The sequence below is a fragment of the Brassica rapa genome, chromosome A09, assembly GCF_000309985.2.
Source record: "Brassica rapa cultivar Chiifu-401-42 chromosome A09, CAAS_Brap_v3.01, whole genome shotgun sequence".
Lineage (NCBI taxonomy): Eukaryota > Viridiplantae > Streptophyta > Magnoliopsida > Brassicales > Brassicaceae > Brassica > Brassica rapa.
The window spans coordinates 34,637,240-34,659,322 of NC_024803.2; the positions used below are offsets into that span (position 1 = coordinate 34,637,240).

General features: G+C 34.3%; 5 protein-coding genes across 5 annotated transcripts; 1 reads left to right on the forward strand and 4 right to left on the reverse strand.

Moving 5' to 3' along the window:
• Nucleotides 1–1,150: 1,150 nt before the first annotated feature.
• LOC103841347 lies at nucleotides 1,151–5,485 on the reverse strand. Its single transcript, XM_009117871.3, has 6 exons — nucleotides 3,036–5,485; nucleotides 2,607–2,767; nucleotides 2,475–2,522; nucleotides 2,252–2,359; nucleotides 1,877–2,146; nucleotides 1,151–1,797 (listed from the first exon to the last, which is right to left on the reverse strand). The coding sequence occupies exons 1-6, from the start codon at nucleotides 3,409–3,411 to the stop codon at nucleotides 1,708–1,710; spliced, it is 1,053 nt and encodes a 350-aa protein (XP_009116119.1). The 5' UTR covers nucleotides 3,412–5,485; the 3' UTR covers nucleotides 1,151–1,707.
• Nucleotides 5,486–5,724: 239 nt separating this feature from the next.
• Nucleotides 5,725–9,792, forward strand: LOC103841348 (ethylene-responsive transcription factor WRI1). The gene is made up of 7 exons (XM_009117872.2): nucleotides 5,725–6,142; nucleotides 6,237–6,319; nucleotides 6,458–6,466; nucleotides 6,576–6,664; nucleotides 6,739–6,863; nucleotides 7,294–7,370; nucleotides 8,928–9,792. Exons 1-7 carry the CDS (start codon nucleotides 5,940–5,942, stop codon nucleotides 9,587–9,589), a joined length of 1,248 nt encoding a protein of 415 aa, XP_009116120.1. The 5' UTR covers nucleotides 5,725–5,939; the 3' UTR covers nucleotides 9,590–9,792.
• Nucleotides 9,793–10,695: 903 nt separating this feature from the next.
• On the reverse strand, nucleotides 10,696–12,911 carry LOC103841349 (floral homeotic protein APETALA 3). Its single transcript, XM_009117874.3, has 7 exons — nucleotides 12,682–12,911; nucleotides 12,529–12,595; nucleotides 12,382–12,443; nucleotides 12,195–12,294; nucleotides 11,937–11,978; nucleotides 11,312–11,356; nucleotides 10,696–11,131 (listed from the first exon to the last, which is right to left on the reverse strand). The coding sequence occupies exons 1-7, from the start codon at nucleotides 12,867–12,869 to the stop codon at nucleotides 10,937–10,939; spliced, it is 699 nt and encodes a 232-aa protein (XP_009116122.1). The 5' UTR covers nucleotides 12,870–12,911; the 3' UTR covers nucleotides 10,696–10,936.
• A 1,920-nt stretch (nucleotides 12,912–14,831) lies between these two features.
• LOC103841350 (protein NCA1) lies at nucleotides 14,832–17,758 on the reverse strand. Its single transcript, XM_009117875.3, has 8 exons — nucleotides 17,578–17,758; nucleotides 16,985–17,405; nucleotides 16,674–16,908; nucleotides 16,458–16,603; nucleotides 16,225–16,312; nucleotides 16,006–16,152; nucleotides 15,242–15,394; nucleotides 14,832–15,139 (listed from the first exon to the last, which is right to left on the reverse strand). The coding sequence occupies exons 2-8, from the start codon at nucleotides 17,380–17,382 to the stop codon at nucleotides 15,077–15,079; spliced, it is 1,230 nt and encodes a 409-aa protein (XP_009116123.1). The 5' UTR covers nucleotides 17,383–17,405; nucleotides 17,578–17,758; the 3' UTR covers nucleotides 14,832–15,076.
• A 1,509-nt stretch (nucleotides 17,759–19,267) lies between these two features.
• LOC103841352 (trihelix transcription factor ASIL1) lies at nucleotides 19,268–22,031 on the reverse strand. The gene is made up of 2 exons (XM_009117876.3): nucleotides 20,222–22,031; nucleotides 19,268–19,772 (listed from the first exon to the last, which is right to left on the reverse strand). The coding sequence occupies exons 1-2, from the start codon at nucleotides 20,780–20,782 to the stop codon at nucleotides 19,398–19,400; spliced, it is 936 nt and encodes a 311-aa protein (XP_009116124.1). The 5' UTR covers nucleotides 20,783–22,031; the 3' UTR covers nucleotides 19,268–19,397.
• Nucleotides 22,032–22,083: the final 52 nt, after the last annotated feature.

Here is a 22,083-nt window from a genome sequence, read left to right on the forward strand (position 1 = left end):
TAATCTCATAAAAATGAATATTTTATGTTTTGAGGGTAACTTCACCAATAGTAAATACATCTGCAAATCTTATATTGTCATCTCCAACTTAACATAAAACTCTATTGTATTTGACATAAAAAGAACTTTCTTTAACCTAACACCAAAAATCACATTCTTTTAGTACAACTAGAGAATTTTTCCGCGCTTCGCGCGGATTGTGTCTTATAAATTTATTTTATTTATAGTATTATTTGTCAGTTTTTTTCTTTTATATTAACTTCTTGTTTTTCTAATGTTAGTTTTTCTTAATTTAAATTTATATGTTGATAATTTTTTGTTTTTTTTGTCGTAGATGGAGAATTATATTTTTTATTGATGGTTTTTTGTATGTGACAGTGACATAAACTTTTTGAAATTTTAAAATAATGTTATATATAGTACGATTAACACATTAAAGAACAGAAACATATTCAGACACATTTTACACAGCTTTTATATGCATAATTTTAAACATTATATATGTATATATTATAAGTTTGAAACATGTAAATGCTTTCTAAAAGTAAATACTTGTTCAGAGTTTACATAACTTATCGAAAATTTTATCTCTTTTTAAATTCAAATCACAAAAAATATCAAAAAGTCAGTATAGATGGGTTTTTTAGGCTTTTAAATCAACACTGAAAATTACATGAATTAGATAACAACAGTTTTATAAACAACTGGATAAAATTTGACCGAGCCAAAGATTTTCACACAATATATTCTTTCTTCTTCAAATTGCGAAGAGCCTATAGGCACAAGAAAAAAAATCATAATTTTTGTTTTCACTTATATAACATTTTTTCTCCATTACACACGGAGTTTATTACACTACTATAAGCAATGGAAAACTCTATTCATATAAGATTCACATCTATGCATTTTGACAAAGATGAATTTTAGCCATCTTTAATTTCAGAATGGACCAACTTCAATCATATACACTATATTTTCTCTATGATTCAAAACTTACAATTTTAATTATTTTCTCTTTATTTATAACTACAATATAAGGTTATAAACTATATATATTATAAATTAATAATTTATTTATCCTTGAAGTCTAACGATTAAAAATAGAACATAATTCAATATAGATATATGATTCTATTAATAAATTAGAAGTTACAAATTTGAAATTTCTAGAAATATCAAAAGTTGTATGTTAGTTAATTATTTTCTAAATGATATTTATTTTTAATTCTTTTTGGATGAAAATATTTTGGATGAGGTGGATAGTCTCAAAAGCCTTAAATTTAGTCCCTTTTATATAGTAGGATATTATGATTTTGGTACTATTTACTACACTAAAATATTATTCACCCCATTAAAATATTTTTAATAATAAAATAAATAATTAAATAAATGAAAAATAATTACATATAATATTATAAAATAGTTTGGTGTTGTGGTTGAAAAAAAAAAATTTAGTGCTGAAACTATAATAACATAATGTGGTTTTGACACAAAAATGATGTTATGAATGGAGATACCCTAATTGTACACGAAACAAAGTTGAAAAACTAAAAAAATAACAACTCTATGAATCAAATACGGTTCCCAATCCAAAAGATACTGTGGACAATGCCACAAATTATGACAAGCCAAAATCAGTAAAAGCAGAGCAAAGTTTGGAGTAAAGTGACAAAAACATGCAAACACACAAGAAAACAACAGTGACTACTACACTTGTGTCTTCAAAAAGTAGTCCCACACTATTTTCAGACAATCTTTCAGCATGTCTGAAACACATTTCCTCTCCACATTTTCCTCCTGACATTGCAAAAAAAAAAAAAAACTATTGTCACATAATTGACCGTCACTATACAATTCTAGGAAGCATGAATGTTACCTTGAGTAGTTTGCTTAAGACTCTTAACTTGAGAAAAACTTCCCTTGACGTTCCTCCAATTCCAGTTCTAAAATCATACCGATCAGCCTCTCGGACTTGAAGCCTCAATGTCTGGTTTCTGTATGTAGTTGTGACGGTATGCCATACGCCGCAAACGCTGTAACGATCACCACATGATGATTTCTTAAGAGGCCATTTTAACCCACCTTTAACATTTGGATCTATCACTGCTGAATCTGTCAGTTCTTTGAGACTTTTGATCTCATTCTCCTGGATACAATCAAAAAGATAAAGTTACATATGTAAAATTTATATACTAAGCTTCATTTCATTTTCTTGGATACTGTAAATGAAATATAGACCAAACTGACTCACTGATAGATTGGTCAATGTCCTTTTTGAATCAACCGATAGCCTCATGTCAAGATCTTGGTCAAGGCAGGATACATCGATAATCAAGTGCCTCAGAGCATTAAGCTCCGCCTGAAGAAGATACACGAGACAGGTTCTAATGTCATAACTCAAAATGTGGGAAACCAGAAGAGGAAAAAAAGAAACTTGCCTTATAGAAATTGAGTCGTTGATGTTGTTGGTCCACCATACATTTACAAGAGATGGTTATATCAGGACGAGTGTTGTCAAACACCTACAAAACCATAAACCAAACCTCAAACTTTTCAAAATGAAACAACGGACAACGATTTATTATAAAAGGAAAAGAAGACACCACCTTCACATGATACAACTCCTTGGTCTCTTCAACAGAGAATCCCATCTTAGGAACCACTCCATACACAGTGTTCTCGACATATGACTTTGGAACATTTGTACGAAATGATCTCTTGAGTTTTTCCAGCACCCTTTTAGTTACGATATCATCTCGTAAAGTGTCTGATGAGTTCGCTGATCTGCACCATATAGATACATATGTGAATGTTAACTTGAAAGTTGCATGTTAGATCAAACTCGTGTATCAAAATATAACGTAAACAAGACTTTGTCTGCCTAACTGCAAAAACAACCTAAGGTAATTACAATACTCTTACACTAGACCAAAACAAGGCTTATCAGCTATCACTAATCTGCACCATATAATAAAGTGTTTGTGTAAGAAAATTGAGGAAAAGTCAAACTCTTTACCCATTGAATACAGCTTTACCAAACCTAGTGATCAATCTGAGGTTGACATCATCTGATGCATAACGTAGGAGCATCTCCTTTGCCCTACCAAATCCCAACATAAGATCATTCTCTACCTTCTCTGCTACCCATAGCCATGGATCTTCCAGTTTTCCGGACTCGCTATTCGCTAACACTACCAACGGTTTGTCTTCTGACTCGCTTCTCCATTCTAAAGAAACGGGTACAAGTTGAAAGCTGTTGTTGTCCTCTGAACCAACGAGAAACCACCTGGAGATGAAATCGTTTGCGTAGATTATCTTTGTATTTTTGTGTTTTGTAAGAAGAGAAGGTGGAACAGAGGATGCCCTGAGTGCTACGTTTTCATGTCGTTTATGTGGAGGAACGTAAGACATAACTATTAGAAAATTTAACGTCGGTATCAAAAGAACTCGAAATCTATTCAGGACGAGTCACGAGTGTGAGAGGAAGAAACAGATCATGTCTTTTATAACGACTAGAGAAGAGGAAACTGGAACGACATAGTGAAACTGGAAAGACATAGTGAAGTGAAGTGGAAGAGACGGTTTGTAGTCTTAATCACTAGATTTTACAGCCTTGGAAAAGAACATATATAGTATCCCACTCGTCTTTCAATTTCTATATTCAACGTCTAGTCATTTTTAAACCGGTAATAGTAGTAAACATTTAAACGAGATGTTCTGGGAAGAACATTATATCTTTTTGTTAGAAATTTTTTTTCTTATCAAAAGATGCACTGATCATCCCTAGACCTATCTATAGTCACTGGATTTTGTTGCTAAATGCTAACCAAGTGTAATGAGTAGTATTTGTTTGGTTAATTTGATCATATATTCTTTACATCTTAGGCTACACAAAGTGTGTCAGAACACTCGCCATGTTTGATGTTTCTTCCGGTAATGTGTGAAAGTTTTTAATTTAGCTAAGCTATTATGCTAGCAATTAAGATAATATTGTTGTTTAAGAAACGGCTTTTGCTTTTATAATGTTTTTTATTCGTTTGCTAGCTAATGTTATTTGAAATAGATACCAAAACCGTGAAGAAGGGGTTTATGCGCAACCTGCGGTCTTTGAAGGCTAGTTGACAGTCCCGTACATGTGATATCATTAACTGTATCCACTTACTCATGTACAAATGTAATTCCTGTGCTCTAAGAGTGTGTCAATAATTTATTGTAATTCAAATTTTATTTACTTAATTTTTCAATTTATAAATTAAGGTTTGAAATCTGACCTGTATTATTTACAATCATAATATTTCATTATAATGTAGTCAATTATATATAACATATAGTATTACTTTTTTCTATAGACAGTTAACTATCTACATTTACAAATATTTCAACTAGACATTTTACTGGATAGATATAGATGCGATCATATAGATATGTTCCAGTTAAGCGTTCTAATTCTAAGTGTAGACTTTGGGTTACTATCAGTTAAGCATCTAGCATTTTTTGGAAAAATATGCATCTAATTTAGCTAGGCTACAACTTATTCAAGAGTCTATATATATCTTACTTGATATACTATATTTTGAACATTTAAAATCATATAAATAAAATTCTAGAAAATTTTAGTATTTAATAGGTCAATTTGATAGATTTTTGAAATATTGATATTTAATTTTCAAGATGGAAAAAGACTATACATCTTTCATATAGATGAAAAATATTTGTATTTTACCAATTATCTTTTCTAAAATAAAACAGCTACCTATAAGATTCCATAATTTTAAAAATAAATTTTCAAACAAAATCAAATTAAGATTATTCGATTCCGGTTTCTTTTTAACACTAAAAAGTTTTTTTGATCATATTGTTCCAAAAGTAAAATATATAACTTATGTTCTAAAAAATCTAAACAGTCATCTACACATATTTTAGCCGTTACAAATTTATAAAGCTTGAAAATTATTTCGTGTTTCCTCTGTTTTACAATAATTAATTTTAAGATTTTTACATACCGATTAAGAAATTACTAATTTTTATTCAGATTATTTTTATTTTCTTAAAAAATAATAATTACAACTAGTTCAACCAATGAAAAATCATATTACAGAATATAAATGATCTTAAACATTAAATTATATTTATTTTCTTTACATAAAATTTTGAAAACATCAACTAAAATAAAACAAGAAATAATTCTAAAACATCAATTAAAGTGAAACGGAGGAAATATAACTTGTAGTTAGTTCTACGGTTTTAGTAAAATCTTGGCTTCTATAAATGTCTGCTATATTATTAACGAACAAAATTTTATTTGTTTTAGTTTAATATATTAAATTTTACTATAATTACTAGCTTTAAATAATTTTATAAATAATTTTACATTTAATTTGATATCATGATTAGCTTTACTTAAAAAAAATTAATACAACTCAACAGTTTGATGTAATTTATACTTAGTTACTTAGCATTTTCAATTCATATTTAATATTAGAAAACTGACATTTTTTTGTTATTTACAGTCATAGTATTGCATTACCATTGACTCAATAATATCACAATATATTACTTTATTTTGGATTCCAAAAAAAAAAGATTCCCAGTTTTTTTTTTAACTAGTCAATAATTGCCAAACATAAAACGTACAAAAAATTAATGTATGGAAAACGTACAGAAAATCAAAATACAAAAACAAAATAAGGGACAGCGTGGAGAGTAAAGCTATTGGTAGCATGGCTGCAACAGAAGGCCAAGTGTTTGGTCTTACACCTATTTTCTTTTGTTTTTAACACTTTGTTAATCAAACCCATAAGCCCTTTTACTCGCCCTGAGAGTCCTGAGGGTTTTATTTAAACTTCCCCTTTCTCATCTCCTCCTTTTGGTAAAGCCACTCCATTCCATTCCCCCAAACACACAAAATCTCATTCTCTTTTTTCTCAGAGTTTTTTTTAATGAAGAGACCCTTAACCACTTCTCCTTCTTCCTCTTCTTCTACTTCTTCTTCGGCTTGTATACTTCCGACTCAACCAGAGACTCCAAGGCCCAAACGAGCCAAAAGGGCTAAGAAATCTTCTATTCCTACTGATGTTAAACCACAGAATCCCACCAGTCCTGCCTCCACCAGACGCAGCTCTATCTACAGAGGAGTCACTAGGTTGAGAGAAAAAAAAATTAAATGATTGATTCTTTTAGATTTGATTTGAGTTTTTTTTTTTTTTTCTAAACTGCATTTCGATTGCATGTTTCAGACATAGATGGACAGGGAGATACGAGGCTCATCTATGGGACAAAAGCTCGTGGAATTCGATTCAGAACAAGAAAGGCAAACAAGGTTCTTGATTTTTACAAAAAACCCATCTTGATTCTGTAATAAAGATCTGTCCTTTTTTTGTTTTAATCTGATTTTGGTTTCTGTTGTTTGATCTCAACCTCACTGCCTCACTCTGCGCCTTGTTCTTCTACTCATCAGTTTATCTGGGTAAATTTTTTTAAATTATTTTCTTTTAAATTGAGAAATTAAAAAGAGTTTGATTTGGTCAAGAGGATGAACGAATGGAATCTCAACTGCTCTGACGCCGTAATTGCAGGAGCATATGACAGCGAGGAAGCAGCAGCGCATACGTACGATCTAGCTGCTCTCAAGTACTGGGGTCCCGACACCATCTTGAACTTTCCGGTAAGAAAAAATAACTTGATTGATTGATGCATGTTTGTTCTTGTTGAATTAACTTAAAAAAATGATCCAAATAGGCTGAGACGTACACAAAGGAGTTGGAGGAGATGCAGAGATGTACAAAGGAAGAGTATTTGGCTTCTCTCCGCCGCCAGAGCAGTGGTTTCTCTAGAGGCGTCTCTAAATATCGCGGCGTCGCCAGGTTTCTCTATCTTTTGTTACTTACGTGTTTGTTTTTAATTTGATTTGGAAAATTAATTATACCAAAATCAGGAATTAAAATCTTCCTTTTCCGCATTATTTGAAAAAGTAATTAATAGGGTGGTGACTAAAGAAAAACAAATCAAAATAGGAAATGTGATTTTTTTGGGAATTAAAAAGCTGGACTTTATTTTCCTGAAGATTTGCTTTCAGAAAATTCTCTCTCTCTCTCTCTCATAGTTAACTTTTGTTTAAGTACTTTTCCTGCAAAACAATTGAGATGTTTATTGTAATTTGTAAATATGTGATAGTTATAGCTTGATTTTCGCAAATGATTTGTTACATGTATTAAACATTTTTTGTTATTTCTTTCCCATTTTATATTCTGAAAAAAATAAGAAAGTATAAAAAAGCAAATTATGGGAAAACAGGCATCACCATAACGGAAGATGGGAAGCTAGGATTGGAAGGGTGTTTGGAAACAAGTACTTGTACCTCGGCACTTATAGTACGTACATCCTTGACTCTTTATTCTTAAATAATAAATTGTTTTAAATAATATCAGATTAATTTTAAATTTTTTTTAAGAATCACTATCGTAATCAAATATTTATAAGCTACTGGGCATAACGGATCCTTTAAAAACAAAAACTACTCTGGTATTTGATTTGAAAATAGATATTACAATGTTTTGAGTTAGTTTATATTTTATACGAGTTTTATATACTTGTGATTAAGCAAATAATTATTTGTTTAGTTGGTCAATTAGAATAAACATAATGGGGAGGCAGTGAGTGGGGGTTTACACACTCACGTGAGACGAGAGTTTTGACATCATGTCCCCTCACTTCATACTAATTGATTTTTATCTTTAATAAAATCAACATTTTCAGAGTATTATTTAACTATGTGATCCCTGCATAATTACCTTTTAAATTCTGCATTTTGTGGATCCAATACTCTGAACACAAAAATTAAAAACTCTGCAGAAGGGAATATTAACACCAACTCTTTACTGAAAAGTAATACTACCCTTTTTCAATTCTTTTGATCGGGTCCTTAGGTTATTAATGGATCTAACTTTGAAAAGAAAACAAGTTAAAAAAATTTAAGATGTTTTTAAAGTTTCTCGGATTCAGTTTTGCAAAAATATAGGCAGTGTTATAAGTTATAACAAAAGGGTACATATTATTCAGATTTTTTTTTAAAAGGAAAAAAAATAGGAGAGCCAGGAGCATAATAACAAAAGAAATGAAAGTAGTAGATGTGAATAAATGTATAGAATAATGTAACGTTACAAGTGTAAGGGCGCGTGTAGCGCGTAGCTCACGTGGTAACACTCTCACTTCATAAAAAGGACAAATTAGTTCAGAGGGGCTAGGACCAAACCCGAGGTCGATCTGGTCTACTTTTTTGTTTGTGTGGTGGTTCATTAAAGAATGGTTTTAAGAGTTGAGTCTGTTCTCAGTAGCAGTCACGAGCCCGCACGTGCATGTTTCATCTCTCTCTCTCTACCATATCTTTCATCTTGTCCTCAGGAACAAAATCTGGTCTGCTTTATTTTTAAATGTAAATTATAGTCTTCTAACATCCTACTTTTATAGCATTTTTTTTTTCTGTGGAAATCTTCTAAATTTATTGTGTAAAATTATGAAGTTAATAGTGATAGTTTTTACTTATTAGAGCTTAGAGTTGACACTAGGTGGATATTAATTATTGCTAATTAGTCAGTAATTGTACGTTCGTGTTAATTATTTATATATTGTTGCATTTGTTTAAGCTACAAACTTGGACTCCTTTTAGCGTTTAGAGCGGCGGAGAGTGGAGTAGAAATGGTCTCGTCCACGCCTCAACTCTATACGCATCTCACACACCTATAGTGTAACCCTAGTTGTCCCCACTAACACTTCACCTAATTCCCTTTGGTGTTTTGTCTTTATTAGGCATCTTAAAATTCTAAAAATAAAACATTAAAATACATATTGAAACACATGTTTGGTGAAGTAACAAACAATTATGTGAAAACTGTTACTTTCAAACACGCTGACTTTGTTTGGTTGTGCAGATACGCAGGAGGAAGCTGCAGCTGCATATGACATGGCGGCTATAGAGTACAGAGGCGCAAACGCAGTGACCAACTTCGACATTAGTAACTACATCGACCGGTTAAAGAAAAAAGGTGTCTTCCCATTCCCTGTGAGCCAAGCCAATCATCAAGAAGCTGTTCTTGCTGAAGCCAAACAAGAAGTGGAAGCTAAAGAAGAGCCTACAGAAGAAGTGAAGCAGTGTGTCGAAAAAGAAGAACCGCAAGAAGCTAAAGAAGAGAAGACTGAGAAAAAACAACAACAACAAGAAGTGGAGGAGGCGGTGGTCACTTGCTGCATTGATTCTTCGGAGAGCAATGAGCTGGCTTGGGACTTCTGTATGATGGATTCAGGGTTTGCTCCGTTTTTGACGGATTCAAATCTCTCGAGTGAGAATCCCATTGAGTATCCTGAGCTTTTCAATGAGATGGGGTTTGAGGATAACATTGACTTCATGTTCGAGGAAGGGAAGCAAGACTGCTTGAGCTTGGAGAATCTGGATTGTTGCGATGGTGTTGTTGTGGTGGGAAGAGAGAGCCCAACTTCATTGTCGTCTTCACCGTTGTCTTGCTTGTCTACTGACTCTGCTTCATCAACAACAACAACAACAATAACCTCTGTTTCTTGTAACTATTCTGTCTGAGGGGGGAGAGCTTTGCATTTCTAGGTTGAATTTTCTATTTCTTTTGCTTCTTTTTTTTTTGTTGAGTTCTGCTAGGGTTTGTATTCTGTTTCAGGGCTTACTCATTGGTTCTGACAGTCAATGTTTAGCTCTCTTTTCCGCTCGTCTATTCTTAAGATAAGACAAAAACTTAAGAACTAAATGAACCATAAAACGGTAGTGTTCACAGATTGCAATTGCATGGCCAATATAAAATGGATTCAGAAACTGTTTTACCTTAATCTACAAAATATTGACTTGGGCTAAGCCCCAATGGAGATAAAATTTAAAGTTGAAGAATCATAAAAAGTGTATCTATAAACTACTGCACTTAAGTTCTTGGAAAGCAAGCAAGATAGAAAGTAAGCTTAATCTCAGGCATTAATACAAAGGGAAACTACATGTACTTCAAAGGCTATTGCTTCTCAGCAGCAAGCCAGCAACTATAACTAATATGGGATGTGTGACTACTATTTCAAGTTAAGAAGTGTGACGTGCATTCATGCTTCTAGTTTTGTACATAATTCATATCAAGCTAATTATATTTAGTCCTCAGTTTCTTGAATTCGTGTAACCTTCTGAATTAAAAGATAGCCAATCCTCCAGCTAAATGTGAAATCATACGAACTGCCTTAGTCGACCTTTTTGATAAAATAAAGGCAGAACCGACTATGTAATACTGTCACCATAATATAGGGACAAAGACGGAGTAAGAGCACTTCCAACGAGAAGTTTAAGAAAAAATCTTAATTTATTAGAAAAATAATCAAAATGAGGAGAAAGAATAAAATGAAGTTCTTAATATAGACTTTTAAGAACCGGTTGAGTATAAAAGAAAACAGATGTCACTCTGCTATTGTTTCATTGGTATAACTGAACCTAAACAAAAATAAAATGATTATACTAATAATATTTTTTTTCTTTAAGAAACTTGCACGGGTTCAAACCCATTAATGGTGCTCTAAGGGCGGGCAAGACTAGTGTGTCATAGTCTATTGAGGAAAAATTCACTCTTTAACACTAGGTGTATTTTTACTGGGATTAACCGGATCGACCGATAGAATAAAAACCTAAAAACAGGGAGTACGTAACGGTAAGTAGGAGGTAGTCAATACTGCATAATATTATACATAGTGTTGAAAACGTTTCAATCCACAATAAGTCAAAGCAGCAAGCTATTGATCACACAATCCATACTTAAGGTTCTAAGAAATACATAATTAAGCAACATGATAGTTTAGGGTTGTAGTAGAACCAGCCTTATGCTTTTCAAGTAGTTATTCAGTAGGTAGATAATGACAAACACCAGCAACCTTTTTTAACCATTAATCATTCGAGAAGGTGGAAGGTAATGATGTCAGAGGCAGATGGTGCATGAAGGGCATGGTTGGGGTAATGGTGATGATGGTTCTGATGGTAACGAAGAGCGTAAGCACGTGATCCTTCGATTTGATATCCAAGAACCGAATCGTAGTCGCCTCCATTGTCTACTAGGCCATAGTGAGGATCTTCTGCCCTTAGCTCCTATTTCATCAAAGAAATTATATTAAAAGCCATATATATTCCACATTCAACATTGTTAACTCCAAGTGACATGACATGTTGAAGTCATTCACTAAGAGAAAACGTAAGAGTGACTCCATCTCAACACACTTCTATTATGCCTAAAACAAAAACAAAAAAGAGGGAAACAAGAGACATTACCAGCTCATGTATGAGATTCTTTTGTATGTCTTGTTGACTTTTGTTCTGCAATTGAGTAAACCAGAAGAGAAACTATGAAGAGACTGAAATGATTAAGACTCTTAACTGTCTAATCCACTTCACTTTCATTTAGCTTTTATGCCATCACTATACTATTGGCTTTTCCTTTTATCAATTACCTTAATTAGAAAATCTTCTTCCATGAATTTCGCTAACAAAAATAGTAATATTTTAACAAAAGCTGATTATATTTTAAAATTTTCCAAATATTTGGAATCAATTAATCGTAGTTAATTGGATTCTGAAGCTCTCATGAGTCGCTTATTCTTTTCATTTTATAATTGTAAGAAACTCATGCTAGGTAACAGTTTCCAAACACAAGAATACTTGATTAAAAGGATCTACAAATCTCGTTATCAAATATACGTTAAGATTTAAAGACTATAATTATAGAAAAATTGAATATAAGTTATGTTTGAAAATTTTGATGCCGTAAACAGTGACATGGTTAGATGATAGTGCTATCAACAGTTTTAGCAAGAGCGTAATATCATATCACACGAAAATATTGAGACAAATAGTATGATAAAAATGCAAAATGAGTGAAGATAGAAGAAGTTTTGACCTTTTTCTTGGTGGTTTCGATCTGATTTCCAAGGGATTTAAACTGCATGATTACCATACATATGGATTAATAAAAATAACGGCTCACATGTAGCAATATTCAACAGTAAACTAAATGCTTACTTTTCCAACATCTAACTAATACAACAAAAGTTTTCTAACATATATATGTAACTAAACTCAAAAAATAATTCGAAATCTGGAAACGGATGATAAGATTGTTAATTAAAACCCTAGATAAGGGCAAATATGATTATACCTTGCGCTCACGCACGAGTTTGAAAGTGTTTTCCATTTCTTCCTCAAGACTACGCAGCTCCTGAATATCAAGTTCGTCCAAACACTCACCTAGCCTCTGCCTACAATTGATAACAAAAGTTTATAATTTTATAATTTGATTTTTAAGTTTAGAGAGAGATGATGAGAGAAGAGAAAGAAACACATACTTAATCTGAGTCCGAAGCTTTCTATTTGTCTCCAACAGCTTCCTCTTGGTTTCTTGCATTCTCTACAAAAACGAATAACCAAAATTCACCAAACCAAAAAAAACACACATGTCGAGAACAAGAATCAAGATCTAAGAAGAAGAAAACCTCATAGTGTGCGCTCCAAACATCAACATCAGAAACGGTTTGGTACAGATCTATGATCTCCTTTGTTCTATAACCAACAAAACAAAACACAAAAAGTCATTAACTAGAAGAAAAGTAAAGCATTTAAAATTTAGTTTTAGAGAGATTATGTACGTGGTGTTAGGGCTAATGAACTCATGAAGCTTGTTAGAGCTAGAGAACATGATAATCGAAACCCTAGCATCACACAAAACCGTAAGCTCGTGAGCTTTCTTGAACAGACCATTTCTTCTCTTGGAATACGTTACTTGTCGGTTGGTCTGGTTCTCTATCCTCTTGATCTGGATCTTCCCTCTCGCCATTTTCTTTTTTAGTTTCTGTTTATCTTTAGTTGAAGAGATTTGGCGGAGAGGACAAAGAGATATAATAACAAGAAGAAGAAAGAAGTGAAAGAGAAAGAGTTGAAGAAGTAAAGGACCAACTTGAGTTGCTAAAAATAGAAGGTATTGCCGAATCCATGAAAGGTAAGTTCAGAAGTTGATGAAAACTAAGTGATAAACTTTCCTTTTTGGTAAGTGGAATGGACATATATGATGGTTAATCACAAGACACTGCTTAAATGAAAATCAATTGCCTATAGGTGGAAGAGGGGACCGAAGCTATAAACGGGATTAGTTTGCTTTCCGGTTGTTTATTAACAGAGCTCCGTTAAGTTTCTACGTTGTTTAATGTTTACACGATGACATACTTAACGGCGTTTGTAAACGTCAAATCAGTGCAGGTGAATTTGGTTACCTATTTGCCCTTACCCTAAAGTAAACTAAAGTTTAGGTTTGAACCAAGTTTATATCTTGTTGGTTAAAAGCAAAGATTGTACTTTTGTTTGCTGAATTAAGGGATTAATGTTTTTTAATTCTTTGATTTGACTTGATGGGAGTTATTTAACCAGGAAACATATATGTTTCCTGAATGATAACAATATTTATTCCTTATTTGCCTTTGTAACGATGCATGTGATATAATATAAACCAAGGAGTTTAAGAAAAGATTAGGATGTTAGTAGAAGTTAAAGGTGTATAATAAAATATCTACAAAACATGTTTCTGTGGTTAAAGGTAAACATTACAAATTTTTATAGTTTTAGTGCTAATATCCTCAACTAAATTATTTAACTGTTTTTTCATTAAAATGACGGAATTACAAACAAAGGATAACATAAACAGTTTGAAAGTTAGGATTTAAAACATTAAAATATTATTTAAGAGATTTCTTCTAACTCAAAGATAGCTGAATAGTTTTATCTAAGCCTGAACATTTTACCAAGATCCAAAACCAAAATCGGAACCGATCCAAAAATATCCAGTCTGAAACTGAACAAAAAATTTACAATTACTTAGTTGGATCCAAAATTTCTCTACGCGAAGGAAATAGAACCGATCTAATTGATCCAGACCAAAAAACTGACATGTATATATTTGACTCGAAAAATTAATTTATACATAACCAAAAAAACATGAATATCCAAAACTATGATTCCACGTGTTCTATTTTATATATTTTAATTTATGATTTAGTTGTGATATTTTTTGCAGTATTTATTATTATTTTGTAACATTTTAAGTAATTTTAAATTTTAAATGTCAAATTTAGAGTTCAAATTGTTAAATTTTAGTTATTAACATTTTGATTATTGTTACAAAATTTTAAATAAATATGATCGATTTCACCTAAATTTTGATGAAGTTTGAATACTTTGAGTTTTTTTTTGTCTTAAGTATTCTCGAACCCGACGTGAATTACATGGAAAATAGATATTTTACAAATCTTTAACTATAGATCTAAACCAACATGGACCTGAAAAGTCCAACCCAAACCTGAACATAATTTTTTTTAAATACTTAGTTAAATTTAAATTTCTAGAATCCAAAAAATTCGGATTCGAAAAGAACCGACCTTAACCCAACCCAAAAACTGAATGCCTAGATTTATCATTTTAAATTAGATTTTATTTCATCAAACTTGCTATAATTTGAGTTTATTTTCTCATAAAAGCCTAAGAATGGAAGTATCAAAAAGATGACTCCGCGCAAGGTTTCATTTTAGAGTTAAAGATCACGATTTTGAGTTCTACCACCGTGATCTCATTCATAGTCGGTCAATGTAGACATCTTAAATGATACTCGACACATACGAGCAGTACACATCTAGCTAGAACCTATCACAACACGACTCAATCTCTGATTCTGTCTTTGTTCATTATACACTGAAAAGGGAACACAGAAAGCAGTTTCACAACTCTAGTTAGTCACTTAAGATATCTAATCTACCAAGAAGTAACAACCACTCAGATTTTCCCACAACTCTTATATTCTTACAAACAGCTTCTTCATAGTAAGTTCATAGACTGTATACAATTTTGAAACCATCACAAGATATAGATCACTCTGTTTCTTTGGATCCTTAAAGCGCAAACACAACATTTTTACTTTCTCGTCTCTTTATTTCAGCCAAAATGCGACAGTGGTACAGTACAGTCTATATATATATACTTACATAAGCCTGCATCAGTTCAGATTGCAGTTTCTGCAGGCTTCTCTACTTGCTTCTTCAGAAACTCCAGCACAGAGAGACGCTGCGTTCATATGTTAAAAATTACATTTGTCAGATAAATTTGCACGGACATTTAGTAGCTTTTGAGAAACCTAAGGGAGAGGAAGTAGTGCAAGAATCTTACTCGTTGCTCGAGAGGAGCAGAATCTTCAGAGTCCAGTTTCAAAGACTCCAGCAGTTTCATGCCTTCCTTGAAACCATCTGTGGCAGCATCTTCGTGTTGTAGAGCCCTGTCTATATCTGCAACTTTGGCCAAGGAAACCGCCACATCCAGAATCTACAAAAGAGATTGAAGAAGTAACAACCAAAGTTAGTAAAGGTTTCTTTTATTCACCAACTAGACATTTATTAAACACTTGATCTATACACTAAATAATAATCTGATTAACTCTCAAATATGACTCTGTGATAGCAGATTGGTGTACAGAGTACTATGTTACGTATCAGACCTAACACATAAAGTATATTGCACCTTCAAGACAGATCTTGCTTCAGTTTCAACTTCTCTAGACAAGTAACCAAGTAAGAAGAAGGAACCCAAAGAGAAGATTACCAACAACATAACAAATGCCTCCAGAAACAGAGCTTATGAACTACAACTAAGCCTTCACACATGCTCTAATAACTATTATAACACCAAATTTCTTTAAGCCAGACATTGAAATGAGCACAGGAACTAAGAATAGTTACTTCAGTTCCTCTTTTCCTTGCCATATTCTAAGAAATTAAGAGGTAATACATGATACTATAAGGTCAGTAGATCGGATAATTGCAGAATATTTAGCGACAATGGTTGATTATCATTAAAAATAACATGCTAGGATTAACAAACACACCGGACTAAACAAAGAAGAGAAAAACTAAAATAACATGAAGGCATATGCTTACTTGTGAAGGAGCATTGGGGTGATGCTTCATTGCATCACGTCTAACATTCAAAGCACGGCAGTAATACGACCTTGCAGCTTCTAGGTCTTGGCCATAATACTTGAGATCTCCTATTTTATTGAGCGATACAGAAAGTGTATGTGTAATCTGCAAGTTCAGCAATAACTGTTAGAAAATGGTAACAATAAAAAATAATAATATCAAACAGTGTGCTTAAACCTCCAAATCATCCATCGGCAACTTCATAAGGAACTCAATACTCTCTTCAAAATGATTGACTGCAGAGCTTGAGTCTCCCATTGCCCGGCTGCAAGTAACAAGACAAACTAAGTTAACCATCTTACTCAAAAAGAAAGGTTTCAACACACCAAACAAAAGATCAATAGTCTCTTCAGCCTATGAAACTCGAGACTGGTGATGATTGATAAAAAAAAGGGAGACAATGAGCATACCTGCAGTCACCGAGCATGCCAAGGACTGCACCAAGCTGTGAACATAACTCTGGTGTATTGCCCTCTCTCTTCAGTTGATCTCTAATGTCCTCGGTACACATCGCCAACCTTGATTTAGCACTTTCATAGTTCTGAGCTTGAAATGCCTGTGCATACAAGTTGAATAAGAACAAGGTCCATAACAAGAACTCAACAAATTTTCGAGACAAAACTCACCCTCATAGCTTGTTGAACCAAGAAAGAACCTCTCTCCATGGAAACATCAGCGTAAATCACTTTTTTGTTATCATTTTCGACCTCTTCTTTATCATTGCTATTCACAACAGACCTCTTGATCCTAGCATGGCCTTCAATAAACTGATCAACCATCTTCTGAAGGCTTTCATCAGCTTCAATACTTTCGACGTCAGCACCACATAAAGGGCAGTCCTTAAACCGTGCTACGCACACTCTGCATTCAAAGAAAAAAACACTATCAAGAACCAAATATTAACACTAAGGACGATGATTGAGCAACTAGGACTTACTTGCAGAACACATGTGTACAAGGCACACATCTACTGCTATCATAAAGAAGTGCTTGACATAGCATACAGCTAAAAGGCCCAAGCTTGAAGGTTTGGGAGTCATAACCAAACGGACACTTGGCAGGAACCGTTGCAGAATCAGTAGTAGAGTCCTCCTCCTTATTCACTCTTCCTTCGTTTACAGGACATCCTTTACTCGCCACTTCGCCTTGCTTCCGAGCAGAGGCATCAGATTTGGAGAAAGGGCAACCGGAAGCAGTAGTTTCGCCTTGTTTTCGAGCAGAGGCATCAGCTTTAGAGAAAGGGCAAACAGAAGGTGTCGTGTCGGCTTGTTTTCGAGAAGCAGATGCGTCGTCGGGACGAGCAGCTTTGGAGAAAGGGCAAACAGAAGTCGTCATTTTGAAGATGATTCCAACAAACCCTACACATCAAAAATGAAACTTTCAAATCCAAAATCGAAAAGATCGATTCTTTTAGCTGAAAAACAAGAACTTCGGTAGCTATAAATTGAAGGGTTGACAACAATCTTGGAGAAGTGGAATTTCACATATAGATTCAGAGCTAACGAGAGAGAGAGAGAGATGTGTATAAACCTGGGTTGGACTCAGATGTTCTATAGCTGCAATCGATGATCGATGGAGATTATTATTATTATTATTGTAAGCTTTTGTTTTGTTTGTTTCTCAGAGTTTTATCTGTTTCTCTCAGTCAGAAAGATTGAAGGAAGGATGTGTGGATTGTATTTGGGCCTTTTACTTTTCCTCAATGAAAATAGGTGTTTTCTTAAATGACACTTCTACCCTTTTAAATTATGACTGATTAATCATTATCCGGTCGGGAAATGGTTTAAACGATCAAGGGTTAGGGAGTCGTGTTTACGGGTAAGGCTAGGCTTCTCGGATATTGCTTTTTTTGGGTTGAAAAGCCTCGGTGTTCTTTGGTTGTTGGTCTAAAGCGATCAGAAGCATTCTGAGAACTTCGGATCGACAAACAGTCGAACATCAACCGTGTCATTTATCTACGATCGAGGATGTTAAAGAGTGTCTAAAATTGGTTTAAATCGGTTTAATGGAACGAGCGAGCAACACAACTGATTCTTTTCCTGTAGTACAACTGAATCGGATATGGTTTTCATCGGTTTGGAGATGGGTTATGTGTTTTACAAAGATGATTTTATTGGTAGCAGAGAACTATCAATAAACAGGATATTACATGAACATTTTGGTCTAGTGAAGGCTAAATTTGAAAATTGTTAATTTGAAAAGAGAAATTCTTACCTAACCAGCGACTAAAGATTACATGTTTGTTTAAAACAGTTACGGAAGCATGACGCCACCTACCTTCTCTCCTGGTCACAGTTTTTACTCCGAAATAATACTACAAGATCAAAACAAATGTCAGTGATTTTTTGTTCACCATGTCACTCTCTGCTCTAACTTGTTAAAACATGAGGAAAGGAATAGGCCTCATTTTATATATTTTTTCAGTTGGGTCATAACTCATAAGAGATCAAAAGACTACAGCCTGTTCCACAAACTATATCCATTTAAAAACCGAACGTACAAGCTGCACTATAAAAAACAAACTAATGGGCAGAAGCTAAGAATACTACTCACATTGTATGAAAACTCCCTACAACCAACTTCACAACAACCTCTTAGTTTTAATTCCAACCAAATCATAACCTTTTAAACCTTCCTATGGACTACGTAAGGTTGGCTGCTTCGTGAGCAAGACAATGCACCCATCGGAGTCAGTACATGTCTCAAGACCACACTCATGTCATTAAGATTTAACATCCAACTCCTGATAGTATCAAAGTTGGTTTATGACATTTCAAGAGTACTAACAGTACAAGAATATAAGAAAAAAAAAACAGCGAGGATTCTTAGTCCGAGGTCTGCATATATATATGTTACCTTCATCATTAGGTCCTGAGATAGTTGCAAGAGAGGATAGGGTTGAAGCTTGTAGCAAACATTGTTTATGCATTCCACAGCTTCTTTTTACCCATATACGAATACATCCCAGCTATTTGTTTTCTTTCCCCATACCAGCAACATTTTCTAATCCAAATTTCAATTATGCTCATCTTTACCACACTTGTTCTCATTTCATAGTACATAAAGCCAGAAGCCATGACCACTCTACACCATCAAAAGAACAATATGTCCACCTTCACCGTTTAGGTGCCGTTCCACAACTAGCCTTAACAAAGTTATAACATAAGACTAGAACCACACTATATGTTACTGCAACTTTCCATAACCACATGCAAATTAGTTAATCAAATGCCAATCAATCTGAGACGGTAATGGCATCTCTATAAGCTAGAATGATCACATTTATTATTATTTAACCATACATTTGAAGGCGTAACCATTCATCCTCAGTGAACAATAATAAAAATTTCTCAGTTTCTTCCAATCCTTAGTGAAGAATCAACACCACCTTTGTGTACAGAAGCTGCAAAGAGCCTAGCAATCTCTATCTGAGTGTTGGCCATTATCTCCGTTCGTTTCAAATCCATCTCTCCTCTCTTCACCTCTGCTTCAGCTCTCATCCTCTCTATCTCTTTCATCGTCTCCATCCTCGCTCTCTCCGTTCTCATCACCACCTCCGCTAACCACCGTATGCTTCCTGCTATCTCCTCCTTCTCTTCCTTGTACCTTCTCCTTACTTTCTTCGGCCTCACCTTCGCTTTCTCTCTGCAGAGCACTGGCGTACTACTATCTGTATCCATCTCCGTGGCTCTCTCAGGTTTGTGATCGTCCTTGAATCCTTCCTCCTGCACAGAACGTTCATAAGAAAGTTGTCCACCACTGGGAAATAGGCCTGAGAGTTTTTATCTGAACCGAACCGTTTGAACCGAACCAAAATTTTCAGTTAGTTCGGTTAGTCCGGTTAGGAGTTTGGTTCGATTTGGTAGCTTTTTTTTAATAAAAAAAATTAGTTTTCAGTTCGATAATCGGTTAATTTGATATTTTTTTCTAAAAAGATTATAACTAAATGATACCAAAACCTGAACCGAACTAATCGAAATTGACTGAATATATCTGAAACTAAACCATTATCTAAGCGAAATCAGAAAGTTCTTTAAATAGGATTTTTAAATCTTGAACTAACCAAATCCCATACCGAACCGAACTAATCAAAAACTGAACTACCCAAACCGAATAAGTCATACTAACCAAGCCGGGAGGCTACCGGGAAACATAACAAGATTGGTTTAGTGACCTTAATCGTGCCGACACCGTTGGATCCGTGAGACATCTGAGCAGCAGGAGGTTGCTGCGGCGGATGAGTCACCGCCGCCAACGGAGGTTCGAGTAAGAGCAAAGGAGCAGAGCAATTCAGAGGCAAAACAGCCTGAGGCTGAGGCTGAGGCTGAGGGTGGACAGAGGTGGAAGCATTTCCACGGAGGAGATGATCAAGACGAGAGTAAAGAGGCCAAGAGGATCCTTCAGCAGTGGCGGACTCAGAACGGTACCGTTTCTTCATGGACTCGATCTTGTTCTTGCACTGCGTCTGAGTCTTGGGGGACTTGGTGTGGCTAGCGCGTGAAGACACGTGTCTAGCCACGTCTTCCCAGTCTTGGCCCTTGAGCTTGGCTCTGTTCCTGAGTGCCCATTTCGTCTCGTAGGCTTCGAGGAGACTCGACACGGCTCCTTCGCTCCATTCATCGCGTTTTAGCCTGTCAACGACGATGGAGGAAGTGGATGGCTTCTTGGGGGAGGAAGCGTCGTGGTTTGTGGGGAGCGGTTGGGGATGTTCTTGGTTAGAATCTCCGTCTTCCATGAATGGGCAGAGAGAGAGAGAGTAAAACAGAGAGGCAATACTCGAGAGAGTATATGATCAAATGAGAAAGAGAGTGGAGATGGGTTTTTTAGCAATTTTTAATGATCAATGGAGACTTTTTGAAGTGAATGGAGTTTAACAAACTGTGTCATAATGAGACTGTAGTCACTCGTTGATGTCTGTCTAAAAACTGACCAATGAGGTTGGGTACACGCGTTTCTTCCATCTTCAGTGGTCGTGACTCGTGACTTACAGCTAAAGAAACTTACAGGTTTATTTTAGAGATCTCTTTATTTTATTCCAATTTCTTCTTTATACTTTACATAAGATTGCAAATGCATACACTCTGATGATATTTATTAATAGATTATACTGTATACGACAATGTTGGCAAATTTAGAAAGCTGGTATTTAAAATTTTAATGAAATAGCATGAGTTTATTTTTAGTTGCGAATCTGTTTTTTTTTTCTCCATAGAAATATCAATTGAGTTACACTTTGCTTCACATAAATTAGAGGAACAACCCGCCACAATAATGTGGGATAGAATAAAGCGAAGCATATGAAAGTGGGCAAACCATTGAAAATCGGTTTTACTTTCTTGTTTATTTGTCAACTTCAAATAGGGTTTCTTTTTCTTTTACCAACAAATAAAAGTGTTAAACTTTTGTATATCTTTTTTTTTGTTTGTCAAAAGGGTAGCTGATAATGATTTTATATCGAAATTTTCTTATATTTTATGCTTTTATTCATCCAAAATGTTTACTTTTTATTTGCTTTTTCTTTTGGGTGTATGTATGGTGGAGTCAGTCTGGCTGTTAGCGTTGATGTCAAGCCAAACCGCAAAACCCATTTATCAAAAGAGAGATGGAGAGAGAGAGAGAGAGAGAGAGATGGTATGGGACAAATGGTAGTGGGGTTTACTCGTGTCGCTCTCTCATCCTTTCTATCTTCCACTCTTTTTCTTCTCTGGAAGATCCTATATTCGGTGTTCTACTTATTATAACTTGAAAGTTTACATAGTATCTTGCAAATATTTATGAGATTTCGGGTCATTGATCTAACAAAACAATACTAGCTTTCTCATTATAGCACATGTCTTAACTTGTATCTAATTCCCATGTGTTGCTGGAAGGTATGCGCGTGAATATTGCTTAAGATACTTAAGTTGAGATCTTCAAAATGTGTGTTTCAGTTTTATTTTCTACAAGAATCTGATATATTTATTACATACATCATAATGTTTGAATGAAGATGTTAACTTATATAAAAGCAATCATAACCAGTTGACCAATCTAATA